General features: G+C 37.5%; 1 protein-coding gene across 21 annotated transcripts in view; it reads left to right on the top strand.

Annotated features, from left to right (window-relative positions):
* The window catches only part of CNTNAP2 (contactin associated protein 2), a 1160459-nt gene that overhangs the window by 698965 nt on the left and 434490 nt on the right, over positions 1-27004 (top strand). For all 21 annotated transcript variants that reach the window (XM_080582584.1, XM_080582595.1, XM_080582598.1 and 18 more), the window contains one exon: positions 8728-8899. In XM_080582584.1, coding sequence (XP_080438710.1) covers positions 8728-8899 — 172 coding nt within the window. The remainder of the gene's footprint in view (positions 1-8727; positions 8900-27004) is intronic.

Below are 27004 nucleotides of genomic sequence, written 5' to 3'. Positions count from 1 at the left end.
AAAATATAATTCCCATATCAGTAAATTTCCAATGCTCTTGGAATGCAATCAATGTCATTCTCCATGCAGTTTATTGTAATTTTTTTTGATGACCCCAGATAAATACTGATGTTTTAAAACCAGTAGTATGCACCATTAAGCCACCAACCAATACAAGGGAAGTACAATAGTGAGGCAAATAAAAGATGGAAAATTATCTATTGAGTAGATAACATCTTATTTCTGTTGTGATTTGGGCAAGTATTAATTGCTGTATTTTTAAGACTATTTTAATTAACATTTTCCATTATGTTCCTGCTTTTAACACACTGCAATACCTGACAGCAATATTTTATCTTCTTTCCCACAAGGCAAGAGTATTTTATTTCATCTCTCAAATATCTGGGCTAACATTTATCCCAAAGAACTTTGAAGAGAGCCATAGTAGAAGTCAATATATTTCATGCAGTTGTGAAGCAGGAAAAGACATCAGTCTAATCTTCTCCCTGTCTAAAGACAAAATCAGTAAAACCAGTCCCATGAGATACTTATGTTTGTTCTCCTCCACCACCAAGACCTTGTTCATTTCCATCTTAGTGTTCATGGATATACGCTTAGATTTGTAACAATGAAGGTATCTCTTAGGGAAGTTAAGTCTGTAGCAGCAATTTTCAAATAACATTATACCTGGTTTGCAACAGGTCTTTTTTCACGGAGGAATTGTGTCTGAGAACACTAATAGGTAGTTGGTTTTATGAATGTAGAAGTTTTTTTTAGATTACCAAGAATTATTACTATTCTATTGCAGTGTTATCTAAGCTAGGCTATGAAGTTGAGCTATTTAAATAAATATCAGCATTTAGGACATACCTTGTATTTATTAAGACAGAAATCATTCTGTGTGAATGAAAAACATGGGTGTGCTCTACTTAATTGGTTAATTAGCTCCCAGCAGTGATATAATACATGGATTTTTTGAAAAGTGTAGTCCCGGTGGCATGTGATCTGAGAACAGAGGTGAGCTATGTGCATACTTCCTCTTATCTGAGCTCGGGTACAGTCCACCAGACATTGATATTTACGTGAATCTTGCAGGAGATAGGTTTGAAAATAGCAGAGATGCCATATTTGTAGTTACCTCAGGGAAAAACAAACAAACAAACAACAACAACAAAAGAGCACCTGTCCTTGTGCATTGGAAAGGAAAAGGAAAGGAAAAAGATGCTATAGTTAAAGGTGGGATACACCTCAGGACCCACTGCAGTTCATTTAAAACAAATGCAAACCTTGCAACCTGAAAGCCTGGGTTACAACCATTATAGTTCCCAACTGTAACTGGAAGGAAATGGTAACCACTACCATTACCATACATGTAACTGGAAGGAACTGGAAATGTTTAAATCATTTGAATTCCATGACCAGCAGTTGGGAAAAGTGTCTCAAAACAATTATTCTAAAAAGTATACTGTTGTTCACTCTGAGGTCCACAGCAATCAGAGAGAAGCACTGAATCAACAAAGCCTAAAAAGAGGTGATTATACTGTAGTCTTATTCTTCCCTTTGTACTTTAGGTAACTCTGCCTGTGTGCCATTAGGGATAGTCTGCCTTGTTCTTTGCTCTTGTTTCTGCTTTGTCAGTGCCTTCACTACTGTATTTCCTCTACTTTTTTTTTCTTTTCTTTTTTTTTTTTCTCTAACCTGTCATCCTAGCCAGGTAATATCTTTGTAAGAAAAAATAAAATAAAAATTGCGCAAGCTGTGTTGTGGCTTAAAGATAGTCTGTTCACAGCTAATTTCTCAGCTGCTACCTGAGTATCTTTTGGGCATTTTCTCATGTAGCATACTGTCTGTTTCTTTCCTGAAGAACCAACTTATAAACAATACCAATATAACATGTTCAGACAGCCTTTTATGCTTTACATGACCTATATGTATGCCTAGGTCAAATAACCATAGCATTATTACAGATAAATCTTACGTGTGCTCCAGGAAATATTCCTCTGGCACATGGTAGAGGAGAATTGTAATATTGAATTGGTATCATTTGTATGATAGAGAGGTGCTAGAAGCTACTTTGTAAAGACTTCAATCCCATTCAAATAGGCATTGAACCAGTATTAGTGTATAAAGTAAAATCTAACTGAGCGTTAAGGAATGACACTATACAGAGAGACTGAAAAATCTCAATGCTTTTCTAGAACTAGTTCCAGTTAATAAGCAGACAGCTGGTGATAAAATATTTTTAGAGGAGATGGTCTGGCTCAGGATCAGATTTCCAGAGGAGACAAAACACATCAGGAGTCCAATCACAAGTAGAAAATGCTGGCCAAGTCTTAAGAGATCTGGTCAAACTTTTCCAACATAATATGAAAGACACGTACAAAGAATATTCCGTGAAATCCACCGGAGACTTCATTAATGCTAACCTGTTTTACCTGGAGGGCTTGTGTGCCCTGGGACTACTAGAAGTAAAACATCCTTTTGTCTCAAAATTTGGCACTAACAAAGCATGCTTTTCTCTATATATACATACATTTTTTGTTGTTGTTGTTCTAAGTTAGAAATTTAAATTAGATCAGGTTAAATCATGCCAGAGATTTCCTTTGTCACAAATTACCATTGCTGTGCTGTTACAATTTGAATTTCCTCTTAAAAAGTCTAGTACAGTATTTCAATCTTATATCAGATCTCAGAAACAGTGGCTAAGGTGTTTAATGTTGTACTTTGACTATATGTTTATTCATCATTATACCATGAAACTGAATACATTCTACCTTAAGCTTCATTTCTTATAATTTCTTTGCTAGAAATTTTTAGGTAATTGGAAGATAGGCATAATAAATCTTGGCACTGGAAAAGTAATACTGTTTTCCCTTTGTGGGTATTTTATTATATCAATTATCATTTGTTTATTTATTTTACTATAGTTATATAACATAGGAAATCGCATGAGTCAAATACCATGAGAAAATAGAATGATTCTTCTAACATGGAAAGTAGCACGAGTCAAAACTATAGATTTTTAAATTATGTTTGCAAGTTTGAATTAAGATTAGGAGCTGGATATAGACTTTCAGCTGTTTCATGTTTGGTATGTCAGAGTGAAGTCCTGGAAAAAAAAATCATTGAACTCTGGGTAAAATTTATATTCAATCCATGTATGAACTTTACAGGATAATCTATCTCTTTGTGGGATGGAATGTGAAAAAATAAACTGGTAAGATGCAGACTTCTTAGAAAAAAGGTAGAAAGACATCAAAATTACAAGATTAGGCAGTCTACCTGAGTTTAAGGTATATTTGTAGTCCTAAGCATCAAAATTGTTTTGAATTGTCCGAATTGCACTTTATAAGCAGATTGGTAACGCATGTATTTTTCTTGTCAGCAAGAAAATCGATACAATGTTATCCAAATCATGCATCCGTTGCTTGGCCTTTCCAGTGACAGCATTACTGTCAACCTTGCCTATGGAACTTCATTTAATTAAGATTTTATTCAATGTAGGAAAGATCAGGAAGTGAATCATGTCTCTGTAATGGAAATCTTGAAGGAAAAAGCATTATAATATATTGAAATAATAAACCACAATGCATTAGATCGTTTCCAGGTTTTAAATGCACCTTTGCTCCAAGTGACTCATATTGGAATTGTCTGAATTGTCTAAAGAATGTATCTGTGCAGGTTCCACCAAAATTTAATGGGTATTAGATTATATACATAATAGACTGAAACAATGTATCTATTACATATACAGTTAATCTACTTGCTTTCCCATGTGCCATCATTAACTTACAGTTGAAGCAAGATGTAAAAATAAAAATATAACAAGGTGTTCTCTTTACACAACAGTATATTAACTGTATTCTGAAGAGTTTGTCTAAGCTATGACAACAATCTTAAACCAGAAAAAAATGTTGTTAAAAAATGCTGTTTGTGAGAATGGAGAAAGCATATGGTTGAAAAATAAAACATGAGTATTCTAGTTCCCATAGATAAGGAATTGTTTTCTGAAATTATCTCTTTGCTTTACCTATCTGTTATAGTAACAGCATATATTTTACAAGCCTTGACACCCAATCAGCCTCACAATTTATGCAAGGTGATGTACAACATTAAATATTTATTATTATCCTATATTAAAATAATAGCATTATATTAATAGTATATTAAATATTACATATTTAATATTATGTTATATTAATATTAATATATTAAAGTAAAAATAATAGTGATAATATAATCCTCTTCCAGGTCCGTACTATGACTAGAAACAGTAAAGGATGTAGCAAGGAGATGGGCAAATAAAAAGTTATGACTGAGCAAATTATACTCTTCATCCATTGATAGATATAGCAAAATTCATACTCCCAAACTGACTAGTACTCAGTGTAGACCACTCCCCTGGGTAACAGATTGATTTATGCTGTTGTCAGGTTAGGAGCAGCTGCTTTCCAGTTTGAAGGTTCACCTAGTAGCAAAGCTGAGCATGTGTCCCAGAGAGCAATAACTGTGTGCTAAAGTAGTGTAGGTGAAGAAGTGATGCTTCTGATGCTCTGAAGCTGAGACTCACCATATTGAAATGCCTCTGTGGACAGTCCTCAAATGCTATCAAATGTTAGTAGTAAATTGTTGAATCCAATCATACATTCCCAGCTTAATTCTTTGGATCATACTCTTTTTGATGTGGTAACAGTGAATTATGGCTCTAAGCTTGGAGCTTATTTTGTAGTTAGTGCTTGAAGAGCAGTGGATAGTCTTCCATTACATTCAGATGTACCTCTACAATTCCTTGACTTTGCTGGGTTTACATTAAAGTTACTAAGTGCAGGTTTTACATCAGTGTTGGTAACCTTGGATTTAATATTACAAAAAAGGAATTGTGGAAGTGCTTTGAACAAGAAGATGACATACAGGCTTCCTGCCAAGAAGGGTAATTCTACTTACATAGGGTAATTCTAGTGACAGTTTAAAATAAATAAATAAATAAATACTATAATGAAAGAGTGAGCTGTTTAAATGTAAATGGAGAAAGCACATGATGGAATCATGCAATCATAATACTTTCACTCACCAAACAGCAAAGGACGAACTTTCAATTTTCTGTCTCTCTGTTCTGTTTTCTGTAAAGCCTCAGATTAATTGAGATTAATTGATTTAATCAGTCACTGGAAAGAACAAATTAAAAAAATAGGAGGCAGGTTTCTGAAGTTCCCATCTTCTTTTCCTCAGATAAGTCATTAGCCAATGCTCATGTTGGGAAGAAAGTGTAAATCCTGTCCTTATAACGTGATTTTTCTGTCAATCCAAATTAACAATTCTCAGACATTGGGATTAGAATAATTTTGGTGGAAGACAGATGGTCTGATGAGCATATTGTGCACTACCTCGCCAAATGGGAGTCAACCCTACCTAGCCAACGCTAGAAGCTTTTTCTTCTCCATATGACATGTATTAGTGGGAGTGGATTATTTATCTTTCTTATGGCTCATGGCTCCCTGTGATAGCGTTGTAATTTTGCTCCTACAGGGTTTTGCACAATTTCTTGAAATACCTGTCAGAGCTAACTTTTAGCATGGTCACTGCTTAATGACCATAACATCCCTGATTAATCCTGTGGTGCCACCAGTGAACTCTGAAGTGAGTCAGGGAAATATAGGAGTTAGCAGCAGTAGTATTAGCTGATGGGTAAGACTGTTTTAGAAAATTTCAGTCACTGTTATTAGTCATATAGATATGCTGGTAAATATTTTCAGTCAAAATGTGTCTTGAGTAAATGCTGGGGTAGACTTACAGATATATATGTATATGTTTTTGTTGTTGTTTTCAGTAATAGTTGCCATATCAAGCAGCATCTTCCAACAACCCCCAGTTGCTTGTTTCTGCCCTCTATTCATTGTCCTCTTCATTATGCCAATCCGATGCTTTTTGTGGCACTTTGTAAACTGTATTCTTGAGCAGAATTTAAAATGATGCTCATTCCTCCTACTTCCTGCTATTGTTATCAGATTGTTTTTAACCTGGATCATTTCCATAATCTGTTGTTCTCCTGTCTTCACATACAGCTATTTCCATGCTATTAAAGAAGGTGGTAAAGCATTGGTTTGGGTATGAAAGCGAGAGAATGAATATGAGCTGTATAATTTGTCTTAGCTACCAAAATAAATGTGTGTGAAATTTATACCTTTATCAATAACTGCATGGCTAGTCATGTTCCTAGCTGAAGTCTGCAAAACCGTTACACATTTTTCAGTCTTTTTAACTTCTTTACTAACAAATTGTTGATAGCCCATCTCTCCTCTTTACTGCTCTCTTCTTAAACACTCTGTTTAAATGATTTTCTTGTGGCTTTTTCAGGGAGTCCATTGTTAAAGATTTATATGTAGTGGATAAGGCACTCAATTTTCTTACCTAGGACACTTTTCTCAGGTAAACTGCCACATTCATTTCTGAAGGGCATTAAGTTAAACAATTACATGCAAACATCTTGTCCCCCTGAGTTTTACCCTGAGGCAAGACTTTAATTCATTCTTATCTCTTATAAACCATCTTCATAGAATCATAGAATCATAGAATATCCTGAGTTGGAAGGGACCCTTAAGGATCATCAAGTCCAACTCTTGATACCGCACAGGTCTACCCAAAAGTTCAGACCATGTGACTAAGTGCACAGTCCAATCTCTTCTTAAATTCAGACAGGCTCGGTGCAGTGACCACTTCCCTGGGGAGCCTGTTCCAGTGTGCAACCACCCTCTCTGTGAAGAACCCCCTCCTGATGTCGAGCCTAAATTTCCCCTGCCTCAGCTTAACCCCGTTCCCGCGGGTCCTATCACTGGTGTTAATGGAGAAAAGGTCTCCTGCCTCTCGACACCCCCTTACGAGGAAGTTGTAGACTGTGATGAGGTCTCCCCTCAGTCTCCTCTTCTCCAGGCTGAACAGGCCCAGTGACCTCAGCCGTTCCTCGTACGTCTTCCCCTCCAGGCCTTTCACCATCTTCGTAGCCCTCCTCTGTACACTCTCCAACAGTTTCATGTCCTTTTTATACTGTGGTGCCCAGAACTGCACACAGTACTCGAGGTGAGGCTGCACCAGTGCAGAGTAGAGCGGGACAATCACCTCCCTTGACCTACTAGCGATGCCGTGCTTGATGCACCCCAGGACACGGTTGGCCCTCCTGGCCGCCAGGGCACACTGCTGGCTCATATTCAACTTGCTGTCTACCACGACCCCCAGATCCCTCTCTTCTAGGCTGCTCTCCAGCGTCTCATCGCCCAGTCTGTATGTGCAGCCAGGGTTTCCCCGTCCCAGGTGCAGGACCCGGCACTTGCTCTTATGGAACTTCATGCGGTTGGTGATCGCCCAGCTCTCCAACCTATCCAGATCCCTCTGCAAGGCCTTTCCACCCTCATTCGAGTCCACAACTCCTCCAAGTTTGGTGTCATCAGCAAACTTGCTCAAAATACCTTCTATTCCTACATCCAGATCGTTTATAAAAATATTGAAAAGTACCGGCCCTAAAATGGAGCCTTGAGGGACCCCACTGGTGACCGCCCGCCAGCCTGACGCAGCCCCATTTACCATAACCCTTTGGGCCCTGCCCGTTAGCCAATTGCTCACCCATCGTATGATGTTTTTATTTAGCTGTATGGTGGACATTTTGTCCAGTAGGATCCTATGGGAAACCGTGTCAAAAGCCTTGCGGAAGTCCAAAAAAATCACATCAGCTGGTTTCCCTTGGTCCATCATACGGGTGATCTTATCATAAAAGGAAATCAGGTTAGTTAGGCAGGACCTACCCTTCACAAACCCATGCTGGCTGGGACCAATGACTGCTTTGTCCCCCAGGTGAGCCTCAATAAGTTCGAGAACCATCTTCTCCATGATTTTACCAGGCACTGACGTGAGACTGACAGGCCTGTAATTGCTAGGGTCTTCTTTCTGACCCTTCTTGTAAATCGGCACAACATTTGCCAGCTTCCAGTCTACCGGGACCTCTCCAAATTCCCAGGATCGTTGAAAAATAATTGAGAGAGGTTCCGCGATGACGTCCGCCAGCTCTTTCAGCACCCGGGGATGAATCCCATCCGGACCCATGGACTTGTAGGGATCCAGGTGGAGTAGCAAATCCCGCACACGTTCAGGGTCGGTTGGGACATGAGCTCATAGACATGAGCAAATGAGAGCATTCAGAACAAAAATGAAAACACTACACAATGTCTTCAGATTTCTCAGAAGTAGGCCTGGAGATTGGAATTTAGGGCTAGTTTTAAGTTTGCAGGAAGTTCCCAGCAGAAGTATTTATTTTACAGTTACATTGCTCCAGAGAAAGCCAAACTGGAAAGTCACTTTATGGAATACATGCCATAAAAATATCTGAGAAAAGGGAATGTGGTCTCTGAAGTATAGCAAGAAGATTAATTCTTCTTCAATTCCCTTAGTCTGTTTATAAAGAGAGAAGTAACAAGAAACAGTAATAGGGGGCTGGAGTAGATGAAAAGTAGCAGAAGAATTCTACACTGTGGACAAAAATTAATGAAAGAATCATCAACTGTACTGTATAAATTCTTGCAGGTAGTTCCAATGACTTAAATCAATAACATTGCAATGCAATTGAATAACTGTGTAATATTTCCTTACCCACTTTTTTTTTTTTTTTTTTCTTGTCTAGGAAACATATTTTGTTGTGAAAAAATACTGGCTTGATTAACACTATGTGAAGTTAATAATGCTATTTCTTCTGCTGCTCTCCAGGGTTTCCTATGCAGATGAATGACTCGGATCACTCGCTATTTCAGCATTCATTTCAAGGATGCATGCAGTTTATTCATGTGGATGACCAGCTGGTGGATTTGCAAGCAGTAGAGCAAGGCAAGCTAGGAAGCTTTGCCAACGTAACCATTGACATGTGTGCAATTATTGACAGGTAAGTTGCAGAGACATCACTGATACTCTGATACACTGATACACCTCCTGCATGTTCCAAAATTATACAGTGTTATACAAAAGGTATTTCTGACACTGCCAGTGATAGTCTCAGTGCAGTCCCACCATTTTAGCAGTGGGTGTCATGCTTGGAGATAATGGCTTTAGGTTGTGAACGTATAGTGGAAGGCATACCTCCAGTATCCACCCTCTCAGGCAGAGGAAGAGGTGAAAAGCTATTGTAAGTGAAATTCAGTGCACAGGTCAATAATATGGCTGCCTTGAATAGAGAAAGCTGTCTGAATAGATACACACTTTATCAGTTTCTTAGATGTCTATTACAGCAATCTTTTTGCAACTGGAAGCTGTGCTTTCCAGCTTTAGTGCCTTCTGCTACCACTGAATTCCTCAGAGAACTAAAATAGGTGTACACGTTTGCAGAATTATGCATTTAATAAAGGCGTGAACTTGATAAAAATAGTGCTTGGTTTTGTCTGTGTCGTTCCCACCCCCCACCCCCCTTCCCGAGAAGAGTAATTTAGAAATAATTCAGCAATTAAGAAATTATCAGTTTATACAATGGTAGGCTTTTTCTTTGGGGCTTACCTATTCAACCTGTGTTGATTTTTATTGCTCCTGATTGTCAGTGTCTTGTTCTTTGGTAAATAAATAAATAAATAAGTAAATTTAAAAATATTAGGAAAGACACAGAAGGAGCAAGTGGCACAGTTCCCAAATGCTGACAGCTTGGCTTCTCATGAAAATTACCTAAGTTTTAAACCAATTGCAAGTCTGCTGGGAGGTTGAAAATGGCTTTTTAAAATTCTGCTTTGAAAGAAGCAAAGATTATGAGACCATAGAATCTTAAAATAGTTCAGGTTATAAGAAACATCTGGAGTTCATGTTCTCCAACCTTTGCTAAAAGTGAGGCCAACTTCAAAGCTTCATTAGGTTGCCATGGGTCATGTCCAGTCACATTCTGAATATCTCCAGCTATGAAGATTCCACAAACTGTGTCTGGATATTGCCAGCAAATGCCATGACCATGAAAAATCCCGTATTTCTTCTCACTTCCCAGAGTTTTCATTGCTGAGCATGATGTTATATGGTATGGAATCTCTCCTTCATCAGTTTGGGTCAGCCGTCCTGGCTGTTTCTCCTCCCAAAATCTTGCCCATCCCCAGTGTACTGACACTGGGGAACGGTGTTACAGCGGTGTGTGGAATCATAGAATCATTCAGGTTGGAAAAAACCTCCAAGATAATCTGCTCCAACCATCTCCCTACGACTGGTATCACCCACTAAACCACGTCCCTAAGCACCATGTCCAACCTTTCCTTAAACACCCCCAGGGATGGTGACTCCACCACCTCACTGGGCAACCTGTTCCAATGCCTAACCACTCTTTCTGAGAAGAAATTTATCCTAATTTCCAACACGAACCTCTTGTGGTGCAACGTGAGGCCACTCCCTCTTGTCCTATCACTAGTTATGTGCAAGAAGAGTCTGACCCCCAGCTCCCCACACCTTCCGTTCAGGTAGTTGTAGAGAGCCATAACGTCTCCCCTGAGCTTCCTCTTCTCCAGACTAAATAACCCCAGTTCCCTCAGCTGCTCCTCATAGAACTTGTCATCCAGGCCCTTCACCAGCTTCATAGCCCTTCTCTGGGCACGCACCAGGGCCTCGATGTCCTTCTTGTAGTGAGGAGCCCAAAACTGAACACAGTACTCGAGATGTGACTCGATGGGCTGAGGTCAACTGTATGAAGTTCAACAAGGCCAAGTGCCGGGTCCTGCACCTGGGGCGCAACAACCCCAAGCAGAGCTACAGGCTGGGAGATGAGTGGCTGGAAAGCTGCCTGGCCGAGAGGGACCTGGGAGTATTGGTTGATAGTCGGCTGAATATGAGCCAGCAGTGTGCCCAGGTGGCCAAGAAGGCCAACAGCATCCTGGCCTGCATAAAAAGCAGCGTGGCCAGCAGGTCTAGGGAAGTGATTGTGCCCCTGTACTCGGCTCTGGTGAGGCCGCACCTCGAGTACTGTGTTCAGTTTTGGGCCCCTCGCTACAGGAAGGACATGGACGTGCTCGAGCGAGTCCAGAGAAGGGCGACCAAGCTGGTGAGGGGTCTGGAGTACAAGTCTTACGAGGAGCGGCTGAGGGAGCTGGGCTTGTTCAGCCTGGAGAAGAGGAGGCTCAGGGGCGACCTTATCGCTCTCTACAGTTACCTTAAAGGAGACTGTAAAGAGGTGGGGGTTGGTCTGTTCTCCCACGTGCCTGGTGACAGGACGAGGGGGAATGGGCTAAAGTTGCGACAGGGGAGTTTTAGGTTGGATGTTAGGAAGTACTTCTTTACCGAAAGGGTTATTAAGCATTGGAACGGGCTGCCCAGGGAGGTGGTGGAGTCAGCATCCCTGGAGGTCTTTAAAAGACGTTTAGATGTAGAGCTTAGCGATATGGTTTAGTGGAGTACTTAGTGTTAGGTCGGAGGTTGGACTCGATGATCTTGAGGTCTCTTCCAACCTAGAAATCTGTGATACTGTGATACTGTGATACTGTGTGGTCTCACCAGAGCAGAGTACAGGGGGATGGTCACCTCCCTGGTCCTGCTGGCTACGCTATTCCTGATACAAGCCAGGATGCTGTTGGCCTTCTTGGCCATCTGGGCACACTGCCGGCTCACGTTCAGACGAGCATCAACCAACATCTCCAGATCCTTTTCCTCTGCACAGCTTTCCACCCACTCTGCCCCCAGCCTGTAGCATTGCATGGGTTTGTTTTGCCCCAAGTGCAGGACCCAGCACTTAGCCATGTTTAACCTCGTCCCATTGGCCTCTGCCCATTGATCCAACCTGTCCAGATCCCTCTGCAAGGTCTTTCTACCCTCCAGCAGATCAACACTTCCCCCCACCTTCATGTTGTCTACAGACTTAACAAAGGTGCACTCAATTCCTTCATCCTAATCATCAACAAAGACATTAAAGAGGATAGGCCCTAACACCAACCCCTGGGGAATGCCACTGGTAATCAGTTGCCAAACTGCCAAAGCAGGATAAAGAGATGGATGAGAAATTTTACAAGTAGCTGGCAAAAGTCATGCAATCTCCAGCACTTGTTCTCATGGGGGACTTCAACTTCCCAGATATATGCTGGAAATACAATGCAGCCCTGAGGAAGCAGTCTAGGAGGCTTTTGGAGTGCGTGGAAGACAGCTTCCTGACTCAGCTGGATAGTGAGCCTACTAAAGGGGGTGCCCTGCTAGACCTCCTGTTCACAAACAGAGAAGGACTGGTGGGAGATGTGGTGGTTGGCACTGCCTTGGGCAGAGTGACCATGAAATGGTAGAGTTCTCTATTCTTGGAGAGAAAGCCTTGATGCTACGCAAGCCTTGTTAAGCAACAGCGAAAATACTAGTGTATTGCAAACACTCTTTTAGCCACAGCTACAGAACACAGCTCCATACAGGTTGCTAAGAAGAAGGTTAACTTTATAACTTCATCCCACTGAGACCCGGTAAACAATTTTAGTAATATCAGTGTTAAGGATTGTGCATTGTGGAGTAGCAGTAACTTGTTCTGTCATGTCAGGCCATGTTCGACTGCTGCTTCTCCTGGATAAGTTGAGAGTTGAAGTCATAGCAAAACGGAGAAGTAAGAGAAGGACTGCTGTCACAGGGAAAAATTTGCTCTGTCTCCTACCAATACTACTGATACTAGAAAGGCCCTCTGTTGTTAGAATTTGTTAGTTTGGATTGATTAGTTTTATTTTGAATGTTTTTGGAAATGAAAAAAAAAAAAGTTGGGATTAAGTCTCTGCTCTTCCCTATCTAAGCTTATGTGACAGTTTGTATTGATCCCACTTATGCCAGTGTCTATCAGAAGTAATTCCATTATCTGAACTTAATCAGAATTAGGCTTTTATAATGTATTACAATGTAATTACAATTAATTCATAATGTAAGTTAATTAGAATCAAACCAATACAATGCATTTTTGAAAAATAGAACTTAAGGCTTCCTAAATGCCAAGCAATTTACTTATATAACAAATTTAAATATTTTATATAATACAATTCTATATGCTGTGTATTATATGAAATACATTACAATGTATTGAACTATTAATGTATTTTATATATTTAATATGTATTTTACATCGGTTTTATTTTATATGGCAAAAATTTTTGTTTTATTATACACTATAATGCAACATAATTTTAGATATGTGTTTATTAAATAAGAAGAGATATTTTCACTCTTCCTCTCTCTTCTGCCACCTTGGACCCTGATATTGCCCTTTATTTATATTAAATACATCATGTATAAAAATATATAATCTATATATAATTATATATAAATAATAAAGACATGAATTATAACAAATTTATTTATATAAACTCTATAAAGTAAATGTCTTACATGTGTGCTTTCTAAGCACTGTGTTGCAAGCAGAGTAACAATTGTATAATCATTGGAAATTAGAATAGCATACTAATATTTTTTTAAGATTGAGAAGCCATCTAGTTTGTTGTTCTCCCACGATTAAATTTAATTCTTTGTAGTTTGCACTTTAAAATAAACACTTCTGCTAAGAAGTAATAATGTCAGGCTTTTAGATCTGACTGGATTTTCATGGCTGTCTTAGTGAGATCTGCAAATAAGATTTTACAAGCACTTCTGGCACAATATGTCACTATGTATAACATTTCTATATTTGGCCAAGCACCATGTGTGCTATATATTAGTTTAATTTCATTTCCTTTGAAACAGGAGGACACTTGTGCCCGTGATACTGGGATCCTCTGGCTTTATTTTTTACTTGTTTCACTCTGAATCATAAAGGCTTCGGTCTTCATCAACATGGAAATTGCTTTCACAGCCACACTTCAGTGAAGAACCCCACTGGGCAAAAAGATAAGCTGTCACACTGAATTATTCTTACTGCATACTTCAGCCATTTGGTTGGAGGAAAAAATGTGAAGTTGTGAATGATGGCATTTTTCATCATTAGCCAGAATGGATAGCAAGGAGGGAACAATTTTCTCTGTAAGGACATGTTGAAAGGTACTCAGTGTGGCGAGTTCTTGTGTCACATCAGCCTGGAGATAACTGTTCCTAGTCCCACATTCTGCCAGCTGAATGCCCACACCATTGCAGTTAAGTTCCAGTATTTTAAAGACATTAGAAGAACAGTCACATTAGTGTTACACTTATACTTGGGAAATAGATACACTGAATGTCATTTTTTTTTTTCCTTCAGTCTTTCCTTCCTCACCTAGGCATTTTGGTATTGCATCTAGACCCACAAATTGAGATCATATTAACAGGGAACACCAAAGCTAAGGAACATTCTCTTTTTACAGGTGGTCGAAGAGTGTAAGTAAGTGCATATAATGTCATGACACGCAGGTATATATAGATAGTAATTACAGGCAGTTAAAATACTACTGAGAATAAATAATCATCCCTGCTTTTGTATCTTAATTAACTTTAATTGTATTAGCAATGGAAGTTGTATTGTTGTCACAGTGATCAACATGCTGTACTGCTTGTGAAAGCACAGGTCCCTGTATACCTCCTTTGCTTACCATTAACAAACTGAGTTGTTGTTACAGTCCAGATGGTACAGTTGTACTTCAGGATTTTAGCACAGGACATAGAACAGGAATTATTATTCACAACTAATTTATCCCAGCAGCCTCAGAGAATTCTTAAGCTCGCCTGACTTGGTTGTGGCTAAAATTATGGGGTTTTATCGCAGGATCATGATGAGAAGACACTAAAATGATTTCAAAATATAGTGTCCAATCTGTTGCTGTAGATTATGCAGAACATATGCCAACTTTAAAGAAAATCTGTCAGTGTACCATACGATGTGAAATAACAGAAATGGAAAAACAAGTTCAGTACCAAGAATTTTCATGTAGGTGCTTCCAGTGTTGTATGAATGTGTGAACTGTGTGATTCACTCTGTATCACAGTGAGATGAATTAGATGCAGATTTTCTGTAAATTCACATTAAGGAATTAACGTAAGTAACCAGATATGTGTGGCAGTACATTTCTGGATGATTATTGCTCACCTGCTGTGGTGATGCACTCTGTATGACAGAATGCCAGCATTCTGCTCTAATCCCTTACAGACATGTTTTCTATACTATGTGATTGCTAGTCAAAATTTGAAATAATTCCTTTAAGTAACAAAGCACAGCAAGCATCCTAGTGCATAAAAGTGGCCACAATGGAATTGTCAGCAAAACAGGGATTTGTGGGGGAATTAAAAATGATCATTTCAAATAGTCTAAACATTCTTCGTTTCTGGTTATTTACTTGGGCTTTAAGCTTCTGCCCTTCCTCAATATTCTCCCACTCTCTCTGCCAGTTCAGTGGTGACGTGGTCAGTGAGGAATAAGACAGACATCTTTCTGTAGTAATCTGTGTAAGAACCAGATGTTATACCAATGTCTAGACTTGCAGCCAAACCTGCTTTACAGTTGAGCTGTTCCCAAGGCAATTTCACAAAAAGGAAATAAAGCAGGACTGGAGAAGAGCTGAAACCATGGCTCCAGCCTGCCTTCCCAGCAGAAGACCTTCCTGGTCATATGGTTGGAAGCTCCTTCCTATGCATACCCTCTCCCTCTTCCTACTTCTCTTTGGAAGTTTACAAACTTCTGATGTGAAAATACATTCTCATGTGGAAATTATGTGGAAAGATTAAAGCTTTTAACAAGGCTTTTAACAAAAGAATTTCAAATGCATCTACCTCATGACCCATCTCAATCCAGAAAGATAGGCGATGGCTCAAGTGACAGTGCCACCCAAATATCACAGTGTGACAACTGTCATATTATTTTACACAGGTCAGTAGGTATCTGGAAGTTTACTGGCTCTACAGAAACAGACACAAAATAGGAGTGATTTAATTACCTTTCTTGACAGTATATCTTAGTTTTCCTCATTTTTTTTTTTTTTTTATACTGTATGCAGCACTTTGGTATACTCAACAAACTGGTTGGACCTTCTAGTTGTACTTAGACAGACAGGAGTTCCTCAAGAGAGCATAACATGCAGATTTTTAAAATAATCTTTTGGGCTTGGCTTACAGGCTAGTCATACGAGCTGATTTTATAACTTCGAATCAATCATACTTAGGGATTAGGCTTTTTCTTTCACAGATTTAGGATTCGTCATTATCACAATCAGTCTGAGGATAGGTCAGTGGAATACATTTAAGTCGTACCTGCTTAAATGGGAAAAAGTGTTAATTTAAGAATCTGAAACAGAAAGAAGAATCATTGACCTACAACAGTTACTAGTTCTAAAATAAAGCAGACAGGTAGACATGATGCATCGCCTGTTTGAGTAAATGTGGAATGTGTATTAACTCTGTGGAATAAGGTGCGAAAAGAGCAATGTTTTCATAATGTTTCCCTGCTTGGGTTGATTTCTCTTGTTTTTTCCTGAGCCTGCCAAACAAGCTGTATGGAATGGTCTTTGAACAAGGACAACCACATCCACTTTAACCTTTGACTAGAGTGTATAGTGATGAAACTGCCATTTGCCGGTGTTTGAAAGAGGAACGAAGGCAAGAAATATACACTTCATGTTAAATAAGATAATCACAAGAGCTGTGTGAAGAGCAATTTCCTCTTCCATAAAGCTTTATGAGATTAAAAAAAAAAAAAAAAGTTATTGCAATGAGAAGTAATCTGTGATCTTTTATATCTTTCTTGTAAGAAATAAAACACATTGATCAGCACATCCTAGAACAGGCTAAGGACATCTTGGAAGTAAAAGATGCACTTGAATGCACTTGAAGAAGGCACAGAACAAGGGCATTTGGGGAACTGAAAAGGATATATTCAGGACTAGAGAAGATAAAGAAAGGAAAATAAGAAGTTTTCAGTTTCTTAGAGATGAACAGTAAAGCAAGAAATAACGTATGTGCAGAAAGCCAACATGTGAAGTGGATACAAGTGCTCCTCTACAGAACAGATAGAGAACAGAAAGAAGGAGAAAGTGAAATAAGATATTTACTTTCTTTTCTACAGCTCTTTGTGAGGACTATAATCACTTTAGAACTAGGACTATAATCCCCTTCAGATTCTGGATGATGGAGCTTAAAATCTCCAAGACAAAATGATGCTGATTAGATAATGGAGGCTCCCACATGAAAAGCAGCAACAAGGGATAGAGTAGGACTGTAGGGACAGAGGGATTCATAGCATGTGAGGTTCCTTGCACGGAACAGTATGACTAATGACCCAGTCTATTAAATAACTTAATAGTGTAATCAGCTGCTCTGTTACCAAATTAGAATAGTTTGAACTGCAAATGGTTTGAACACTTGCTATAATTATGCCTTTGTTATGTTTTTATGTGCGTGCTGTTTTTTTTTTCTTTTTTTTTTCTTTTATTCTCTTTAACTTATAATTCACAAGTCACAATCCTCAATAGCATTCAGATCAGAACCTTTTAAGTAACTGTGTGGCTTATACATTATCTTGCAGCTGAATGCCTAAACATTTGGAAATAGCCCAAATCCTCAGTTGTTCTTTGTTTTGTATTTAATCATAGATAAAATCTCCAGAGACGGGGGGGGGGGGGGGAAACAAACAAACAACAACAAAAAACTTCTTTTTAACTCTAATGAATATTAATCAATCTTTATATTATGAAAAATGTATGCTAATTAAATAATTTTTTAGAGGAAATAGATTATTTGTCCATGATAAATGCCTGTTCTTACTAAAACAAAAGCTAAGACTTAGCATTAGGTAAAGGCTTTGTTAACACTTAGGCATATTACTGAAGAAGAAGGGGAGGCTGTAAAACAGATTTCTGGACAACCTGATCTAATGCTTACTATTTTTTTGAGTGGTCAAAGGTAGCTCCAGATGGAGATGATAGATGGCAAACCTGACAAGAAAAGACAAATTATAGGCCAAATGTTTGATTAGGTTACATGGAAAAGTGAGCTGTTCAAGACTAAGTGCAAGCTGAGCTCTTTACTTAACCTTCCCCCCCACAAACATTTGATTCCACAAACACCTTTTTTTCATGGACCTCCCCGTTCAAAAAAAAAAAAAATATATATATATACATATACACACATATTTCTCTCTATATATACATATTTCTCTCTCCTTTGCTGTGTGCAGGTCCCATACTTATATGAAAAATATACACTGATTCCTACAGGGGCTTTTTAGATCCCAGAACATGTTAACACATGTATGTGTGTTAACAAAATGGAGCTCAATTTAAAAGCTCTTGTTGGTGCAATTCAGACAGAGAATAAAAGATTGATGCTAATCCTGGGCTGAGTCAAGGGAGTGGTAGATGGTTCTTCCATTTGGAAAATCTACAGCCATTACTTTGGAAATCCTACCCAGAGCAGGATCATTACGATCTAACAGCTCTTCCTGGATCTCTCCAGATAGTTGTACACAGAAGGAGACTGAATCATCACTATCATTGATAATCATAATTATCATTATCATGCCTGGAAGGAGAAGTGCATGATCATGCATTCTTATCCCATGCACATCATAGATATTGCAATCCCTGAGCTGACACACAAGACCGTCCAATTCATTCAGAACCATTTGAGATTGCCTGCTGATCAAACCCACTGACACTTCTTCATTCTTAACAACTCCTGTTCAACTTACCCGTAGGCACGGCTGGGCAAACGTTACTGTCTACCTCTTGCAGCTTCAAATCTTACAACCTGCTTCAGTCTGCATGGCTGTAAGTCAATGCATCGCCCAGACACACTCTGAGTACTCTGCATTGTGGATTTATCTGTGCACGAGAGAGAAGCGGTTACTCTCACAAGCACACACCTACATTTAGTAATCTGGTAAAATCAGAAGGGCAAGGATTTGAAAAAAAGTTTCTCAACAGTGGCAAAGTTTTAAAATCTCATTTAAATGATATTAAAAGCTGTTTTGGCAGAACCTCTGCTTTTTTTTTTTTTTTTTTTTGCCATCTGCTAACACATCACTGGTATGGGAGCAGTTTAATGAAATGGAATAATCTATAATTTATAAAGGTCATAACCAAAAGCTCTGTGTGGGAATTCATTTCTTCTTTTCTTTTAAATACAGTACTTTACTCAGGGGACTTGCTTGTATGTGCAGCTTGTGTTACATTTATGCTTAATTATTATTTTATTTTTATTTTCCTGTGGGAAAGATGTAAGCACTGAGCAAACATCTACAAAGCTCTCTCTTTGACATGAAATTTACACTCTCACAAGACTAGATGGTAAATACTGAATTGATCCCATAAAAATACCTTTGAAACATTAACTCCCTAGTTACTCAACTCAGTTTTGAAGCCAAATTGCTTTGATGACGCTATCAAATAGTTCATCAGTTAGCACTTCTCATCAGCTCATAACTCAAAAAGATTGTGTTATGCAGATTGCTTATTTTTTAGGTGATTAAGACATCCTTCTGTTGAATGAACAGAATTCAACAGAATTCTTCATAATTATCCATCATTATATGATCATTCTCAAAAGTAAACAAAAATGGGTTGTCATCTGACCAAGGAAAAAAATCAGGGTGTTGCTTCAAGGACTGTTCATGTTACTATTGTTTTCAGCTTTCAGATAAGACCAGAGTTGTGCCACTCTCTCACTTTCATTTATGAATATAAAATAATGGGTTTCTCAAATATGAATATGATTCCTTCTACTTTAAATATTTTTCAGACTAGAAGCAAAACAGTTGTTGACATTGTTTATATATTTATATGCACAGGTCTGATTATGACCAGTTATAAGACTGAAAGTCTAACTTCGTAATTTGATATCAAACCATGATTCAACCACTTCCTTAGAAGTATGTGCAATTAAAACAAAAGGGCAACCAGTCCTGGTGGATTACTGGAATTTCTCCAGATCCATTACAAGGGATGTTGTTAAGACCATATAATAACCATTCAATAATCTGGCAGTAGCTTTCCACAGTAATAATTTTTACCAAATGCCTCATTTAGTATAAATGCTAGGTCCATCTCTTGTTCATACAGGCGAGCAATAAAATCTTCAGAGTAAGTAGTTGCAAAAAACACTGATAGAAATAAGGACAGCTAGCTATCTGTGGATGAGGTTCGCCTTTAGCAGAAATTGGCTTGCTGTAGAGTTCCTGCTGGAATTAAATTCCCTTTTTTTTTTTTTTTTCCTCTCCAGGAATAATTATCATTTTTAAAATAACTTATTGAAATCTCTTTTTCATTCAGAATATTTGCACTGTTTACACTCTAAACAAATTGAGTTATAAGTTTAATAGAGTAGAAGTAGTTTTGAAATAGGTTGATCTTTAAAGCTTGGAAAAATAACAGTAATAACTCTGAAATCACTGGAAATATATAATAATAATAACAATAACGTCTAGATATGTGCTTCAGGCTTAATATGGTTCTGCATCTCTTATTCTTCCTTTTCTCAAAAAGAAGGACTTATGCTGTTATTTCTGAATTTCTGTTGGTAGTGAGTCTTTGCTAGTGATTAGCCTCTTCCAAAAATTAATGTCTATCCACTGAGAAAATATTATTCCATGTTAAATCTTACAGTTCTCCCAGACACTGATTTCACGGATCTTTTCCAGGACAATAAAGTACTACTTGACAACAAAAGAAAGGTGATCAACTTGCTATCAGTATACTTGGCTGCATTAGGCAAAGTATCACCAGCAGGTCAAGAGAGGTGATCCTTCAACTCTATTCAGTTTTTATGAGGCTGCACCTGGTGTACTGTTCCCAGTTCTAGGAGAAGATGATCTCAGAAGGGGATCAGATCTTCTCAGAAGAAGAACTCAGGGGGGATCTTATCATCTTATTATCTTAACACCTCAGGGGAGGTTGCAAAGAAGACAGGGCCAGGCTCTTTTCAGTGGTGCCCAGTGACAGGACAAGAAGCAGTGAACACAATATGAAAAAGAATGTTCTGTCTAAACATCAGGAAGCACTTTAGTGCTGGTGACTGAGCACTGACGCAGGTTGCCCTGAAGAGATTGTGGAGTCTCCCTCTTTGGAGACCTTCAAAAGCCACCTGGACGTGGTGATAACTATTAACTATTCTGTGATTCTTTCAAATCCATTTCTGCTACTAGCACACTGAAGGTAACAGAATCATCTTACCTGTTTTATGCTTTTCTGTAGCCAGCAATATTAAGATTTCTAAGTACGTCAAAATTTCTGACGTGCTTATCATTGTATCCTCCTGTAAGGCAAGAAGCGAAAGATCTAAACAGATTTATTCATTAGAATTAGATGATATTCAGTGAAGCAGAGGCCAGTAGAAGTGCAATTGTTCAGCACCTCTGAAATTCCACCTACATCCCTAATTGTTCAAGTGAGGGTCTGAGTGTGGTCTTCAACTATACCTGCTGTAGAAAACAGTTTGGGGATCCATTTTCAAATTGGCAGCAGAGTAGGCATGTATGACTGCATGAAATCGGCTCCTCCTCCTTTTCCTCTCAGTTCATTGTGATGAAAGCAGCCAGTTCCAATTCTGTCTCTGATTACTTGTGTATCCAGACAGAAATATCTGCCTGGTCAGGCTTTGTCAATTGCCTAATTAGTTGCCCTCTATTAGTTGCCCAATAAATTGTCCTCTCAGGAAAATGTAGCAGCCTCACAAAAGTAAGTGTCTTATAGGCCAACTTCTACCTGTAAGTTGGGCCCTGTTGAATGTAAGCGCCTTACGTTAACTGCTAACCTAGTTTTGCCATATATGGCATATCTATTCAGAAAACAGTATCAGTGTGAACTAGCCAAAGAGAGGGAAAGATTGTCTGTTGTTAGCTTTAAGTCAAGGGAGAGAGAGACAGACTACCATACTGACTTTCTACAAACTGATTGCTAAGAAAAGCATACATATGGTGCCTTTACATTTTACATTGGAAGCAATTTTTGTTTCTTTCAACAAAAGACTCAACTTATATCTTCATGTTTTAGAAACAGTGCTGGTGAGTAAGAAACACAATGTGCCAGTGCCAACTAAATGCAACACTTTTTCATTGGTGCAAAGACGGAAGAAGGGTTTTGAAACCCATAGTATAAGTCAGTGACTAGACATGAAAAATGTTGTATGCTTGTAATTGTGCCCAGGATTTGAAAGCCATTTGAATGCCTGCAAGGGCATGTAGACCAAGAATTTATACTGAACCAACATGAGGTAATGAAAGGAGATATTTTCTTTAAGTTGTTTTACACTTTAAACATATACAGCCATTTTCTTGTGCCTTGAAAAAAGGTTTGATTCTTATTTTTTGAAAAGCTATTCATTACTTGTACATTTGTCGCACTTATCTGTTGACATCCAGTCAACTGATGTCTCTTTTTTTTTTGTCTTTCACTGTGTTATGTTTCATTGTTAAATCAGACTTGTTAGGGGGCAGCAGTTAATTTGATTTCAACTTTTTATTTTGGCAGCTCATACTGGGTCTGTTTCAGAATCGATCAAATCTAAGGGAAGGAATACAAGTTTTCATTTGTCCTTTTTAGCATTTTTCATGTCACAGCCTTGCAATTGTGATTAATCTGTATGGCACTGGATAGATTTCATATAACCAATGCTAGGCAGTGTTGTAGATCATTGTTCAGAGACTGATTCAAACAAATTGGTATTTATTTGATAGATTTATCCTTATTCTATTTTGGATTTATGTAGCAGCCATTTCTAAGGCAACCTTGTGAAATGCTATTCATAAAGATTGGTTTGACTGTGATAATCTACTGCTTCCTGCAATTGCCTGGAAAATGTCTCTTTGAGCACAACTATTGCATTATTTGAAATACTTACTTAGGTTTTCAAAGTTTAATTCATTAAATAACTCCCATGGAATTTTATGGAAAGTTGTTATCTAAAGAGATGATTTTCATTTGAAATACTACAAAATTTTTTATTTTATTTAATCATTTAATTTTTAATCATTCAGAAGTTAATGAACAGGCAAATAAGATAAATTAGTCCTAGATAAGCAGATCAACTCATAAGTGGTATGAGTCTAATAACAAGAAACATGATAGACAGTTGTAAGGAAAGACCTTTAATGTCCTCTAGCTCCCAATGCTAGATAGCACTGTAAATTCAAATTTCATTCAGCCTCCTAGTTTTTAAGGTTTTATAATTTTAAGGTCTAAGGTTTTTTTTTTATTTTTTTTTTTAATTTTTCATTTAAAATATTAACTCCCCATGTTTTCAGATCAAATTCCTAAAGCTTATGAGGTTGAAAAGTTGCCCAGGCATTTTACAGTTGATTGTGCTACTCGATTTATATACATGCACAAGACAGTCTTTCACATGCTCTATCTATTAGCTTCTTCTGCAATCAAAGCTGAAAATTCACTGTCAGCTTTAGTGAAGGTAGCTGTTATTTTCACTTCCCTTTTCACTTTACTATTAAAGGAAGAATATCAAGCTGCAGAGATTTCTAGGTGAAAGAAGAAATTCAACTCCTAAAATGTATCTTTCTAGTGAAACTTGAGAGGCAATATCTGCTCTTTTCTTTTCTTTTTTTTTTTTTTTTTTTAAATACAATCTCTGCACTTTTTACAGAACGATAAACCTTAGTTCTGTCTATTCCTTTGCAGTTTCTTCACTGAACTCCAGCAACAGACTCAGAGCCATTATACAAACTTACCTTGAAATCATTAACTCAATAAATAAAATTACTTCTTGCCTAGACTAGATCCAATACAGTTCATTCTAGAATTTACTGATGTTTCTCTCTTTCCCTCTCTTCAGTTTAGTTAGCTTTCTAAATTACAGTTTGTATTAATACTAATCAGAAGATGAGATCTCTCCCACACTATTGTACCCCTTATATTAAATTTACCCATCTGAAGCATTGCTCAAGGGACCATCAATTGTCATTTCTGATCTTTTATTACCATATGATTGTTTGATTCAGGACCTCTGAGAACAGTAGCGAGTGTTCAAGCATAATCACTTTCCTCTGCTGGCTTCTTATTTTCGCTGAAGATCAGTTGTAATGTCAAAAGCTAACTACTTCAATGTTTGGTCAAATAACCCCCTTCTGATACATTTGTTTTGTGTGTTTAGTATCGACAGAATTTATTTGGACTTGCCATCCTAATTTTTCACACTTAGTATTACATTTGTGGTTGTCAGCATGTTCCAAACGATTAATGCTTCACTGGCCATATGACAATTATTCAGAAGATAGCAGAAAATAAATGACCTTTTCTTTTCAACTGTAATCCATTCTCTTTCATCAGAGTAGCAACCTTGTGTATCTTATTTATGCAGTCTTATTTTAGCTGTTCTGAAAGCTTTTATTTTATAGCTACCTCCTAGAAATGCCTTTGTATCAATGTTATTGACTATCCTTTTTACAAATTTTGTAGAATATATTCTTTTCCATTTCTCATGACTTAATGTGTTTTTTCTCTCTGCTATTGTTAGTTATTTGACTGTGTAACTATTATTTATCTCAGTGGTACATTCTTTTTATATGAAATGTGCAAAGCATAGTTGCATTATATTGCCTCATAAAAGTACACAGTAGTTGTCTTAGAACAGTATAATTACGTTTTGAAATAAGTAAAGTTCCTGATTTTACACAAGTGTATGATGTTACTGTTTGATGTTAGAAATACATTTGAACACACAGAAGTTTCAAACTATGCTCTCTCCTTTTTAAATATTACCAGTCAACATCATGTTTTATTTTAACATTACAGAATTGTACCTATGTGCTCATTTATTTTATTCCACCAAAGCAGAATCAGTAAAGGAAAATAGTTACTAATTCACGTAATGTGAAACACTTACTTTAAAAATATCTACATATGTGTTAACATAAGTAACTTATTCTTCTAAAATATGAGAGAAAGGAAATGAAACAAAAGAAGTGAAAGAAAGGAAAGGAGTTAGAGAGTTAATAGTGAAGGAGTTGAAGAATTTGTAGAACTTTGAAGGGTGAAGGCATGAAAAGGAGATACAGGCATAAAAAGCAGAATTTGAACCAGTACGCAGTGCTAGCCAGTTTGAGAGGCCTTAACAGTTCTTTATCTTGTCTAGGCAGCAGTAGTCTAGGAATACACTATTATGGAGCTTACTGTTATTGCTGTATAAAGTGACAGAGGATTTTAGCAATGGAATTCTCAGTGAACAGTAAATTGAAGTAGGAAATATGAAAGGAGATTTTATATTAGACAGGCATGTAAGGCACACAGCTGTTTACGTTTTTTAAGCACACGCTAAATCCTTGGGGCAGAAGGAAGAGGGTTGTACATGACAAAGAAAAAGGAAGTTCTGTGTCAGTGAATCCTGTATGATCTACAACTGTTTCTTCAAGGGAGAAAAAAAAAAAAAAGCAAGCCAAATCTTGTTCCTGGCCCTCTACTCTATTCTTACAACACAAAACAAGGAACAAGTTGCTTTCTATAAATGTATTGTACTTTGGTGCATGTCTAAGATAGCCTACTCTCTAGGTCAAACCCACTGCGAAGTGAATGAACTTTTTAAAAGGATATCATGTTTTTGTCTTCAGAATGATTGGCAATGGTGATATGTCATAAGTTTTACATAATATATGTTTTACATAATACATACTTTTCATGATTCTTGCATTTAACAAATATTGGATAAAAAGACATGCTAACAGAACTACAGAAAACAGCAGAAAGCAGTACATCTAGGCTATACATTTTTATTTATTTATTTATTTATTAAGGCAACCGCTACTCCACCACATTATAAACCAGGAACTCAACTATTTGAAACTTAATTTTCATAGTTTACTTTTATCTTGGCATTCAGAAGACAAAACAATTATTTTGACAGATACTGATTACACAGTCCACTTACCCTCTGGGTTATTATTCTCCTCTTACGTTCTAATTATTCAGGCCTTTTGCTTTGTCTAATTCTTTTGTACTATAGTGGTATAATTGATAAAGTCACATAAAATGCTTTCTGCTGGAATAGCACTAATGATACTATTTTAATGTGGGAAAAAGGTGATGGGAGTCTGTCATAGAAATATACACAGATATTTTCATGTGATATTTGAATAAAACAAAGTAACTTTTAATAAGATGAAAAGTAATCTATCTGCCATCAGTAGTTTTTAGTGCATGGCACTTTTGCACTTAGGACAATTATTCTTTCATTTATCTTGCAGACTGTGAGAACTGCCAGGAAAGGTTTAGGTTGGATATTAGGAAAAATTTCTTCACTTAAAGTGTTGTGAGGCATTGGAACAGGCTGCCCAGGGAAGCTACGTTGTAGTTAAGTCACCATATCTGGAGGTATTCAAAAGACATGTAGATGTGTTGCTTAGGGACATGGCCTAGTGTAGACTCAGTAGTGCTAGGTTAGTGATTGATGATCTTGGATGTCTTTTCCAACCTAAATGATTCTATGATTCTAACTGTGAAAGAATGGTTAGCAGAATAAGTACTTTGGCATCCAGCAGTAAATGCTAATGCTATAGTCTCTTCTGTGTTTGCCTTTAAGATTTTAATCTGAACCTTCCAAAACCTGAGCAGGGATACTATTAAATGACGATTTGGTTTTTGCTAAATTTTCAAGATGTATCTCCTTAGTATTACAAGCAAATTAAGTCACTCTATGGGAACCTAACATAAGAGATTGCCACAGATTGCCAAAACAATCCATTAAGATTGCTTAGCTGAAGCCCTTGCATTACAGAACATAAAAATTTTACTATGTGAATACTTCATTAATGATATTTTCTCCTGTTTTCCTTTTCTTTTTTTAAGACAATCGTCACAAAATTATTTCAAGACATATAAAGCCAAAATCAAAGACAAATAAAGACAAATATCTTAAGATAATTGCTCCCCAGTGGTTAATTTTCTTAACAGTTAAAAGTATGTATCTTATTTCAAGCTTGATTTTGTCTAGGTTCAACTGGGAGCTTTCAGATCTCATTACCACTAAAGCAAAAAAAAGTTCTCCTCGGAAATTTCGTTATTGAATTCATCAGAAGATTCTGGCAATAAACTAAGTGGAAGTTCTATAGACTCTGGCAATCCTATGCGATTTACCACTCATATAGTTGTGGTTTAACCCAGCCAGCAGCTAAGCACCACACAGCCATTCG

The sequence above is a fragment of the Anser brachyrhynchus genome, assembly GCF_964034855.1.
Source record: "Anser brachyrhynchus genome assembly, chromosome: 2".
Taxonomy (NCBI): Eukaryota; Metazoa; Chordata; class Aves; order Anseriformes; family Anatidae; genus Anser; species Anser brachyrhynchus.
The sequence above is the reverse complement of the archived record's forward strand: the minus strand, read 5'-3'. Positions and strand labels throughout refer to the sequence as shown.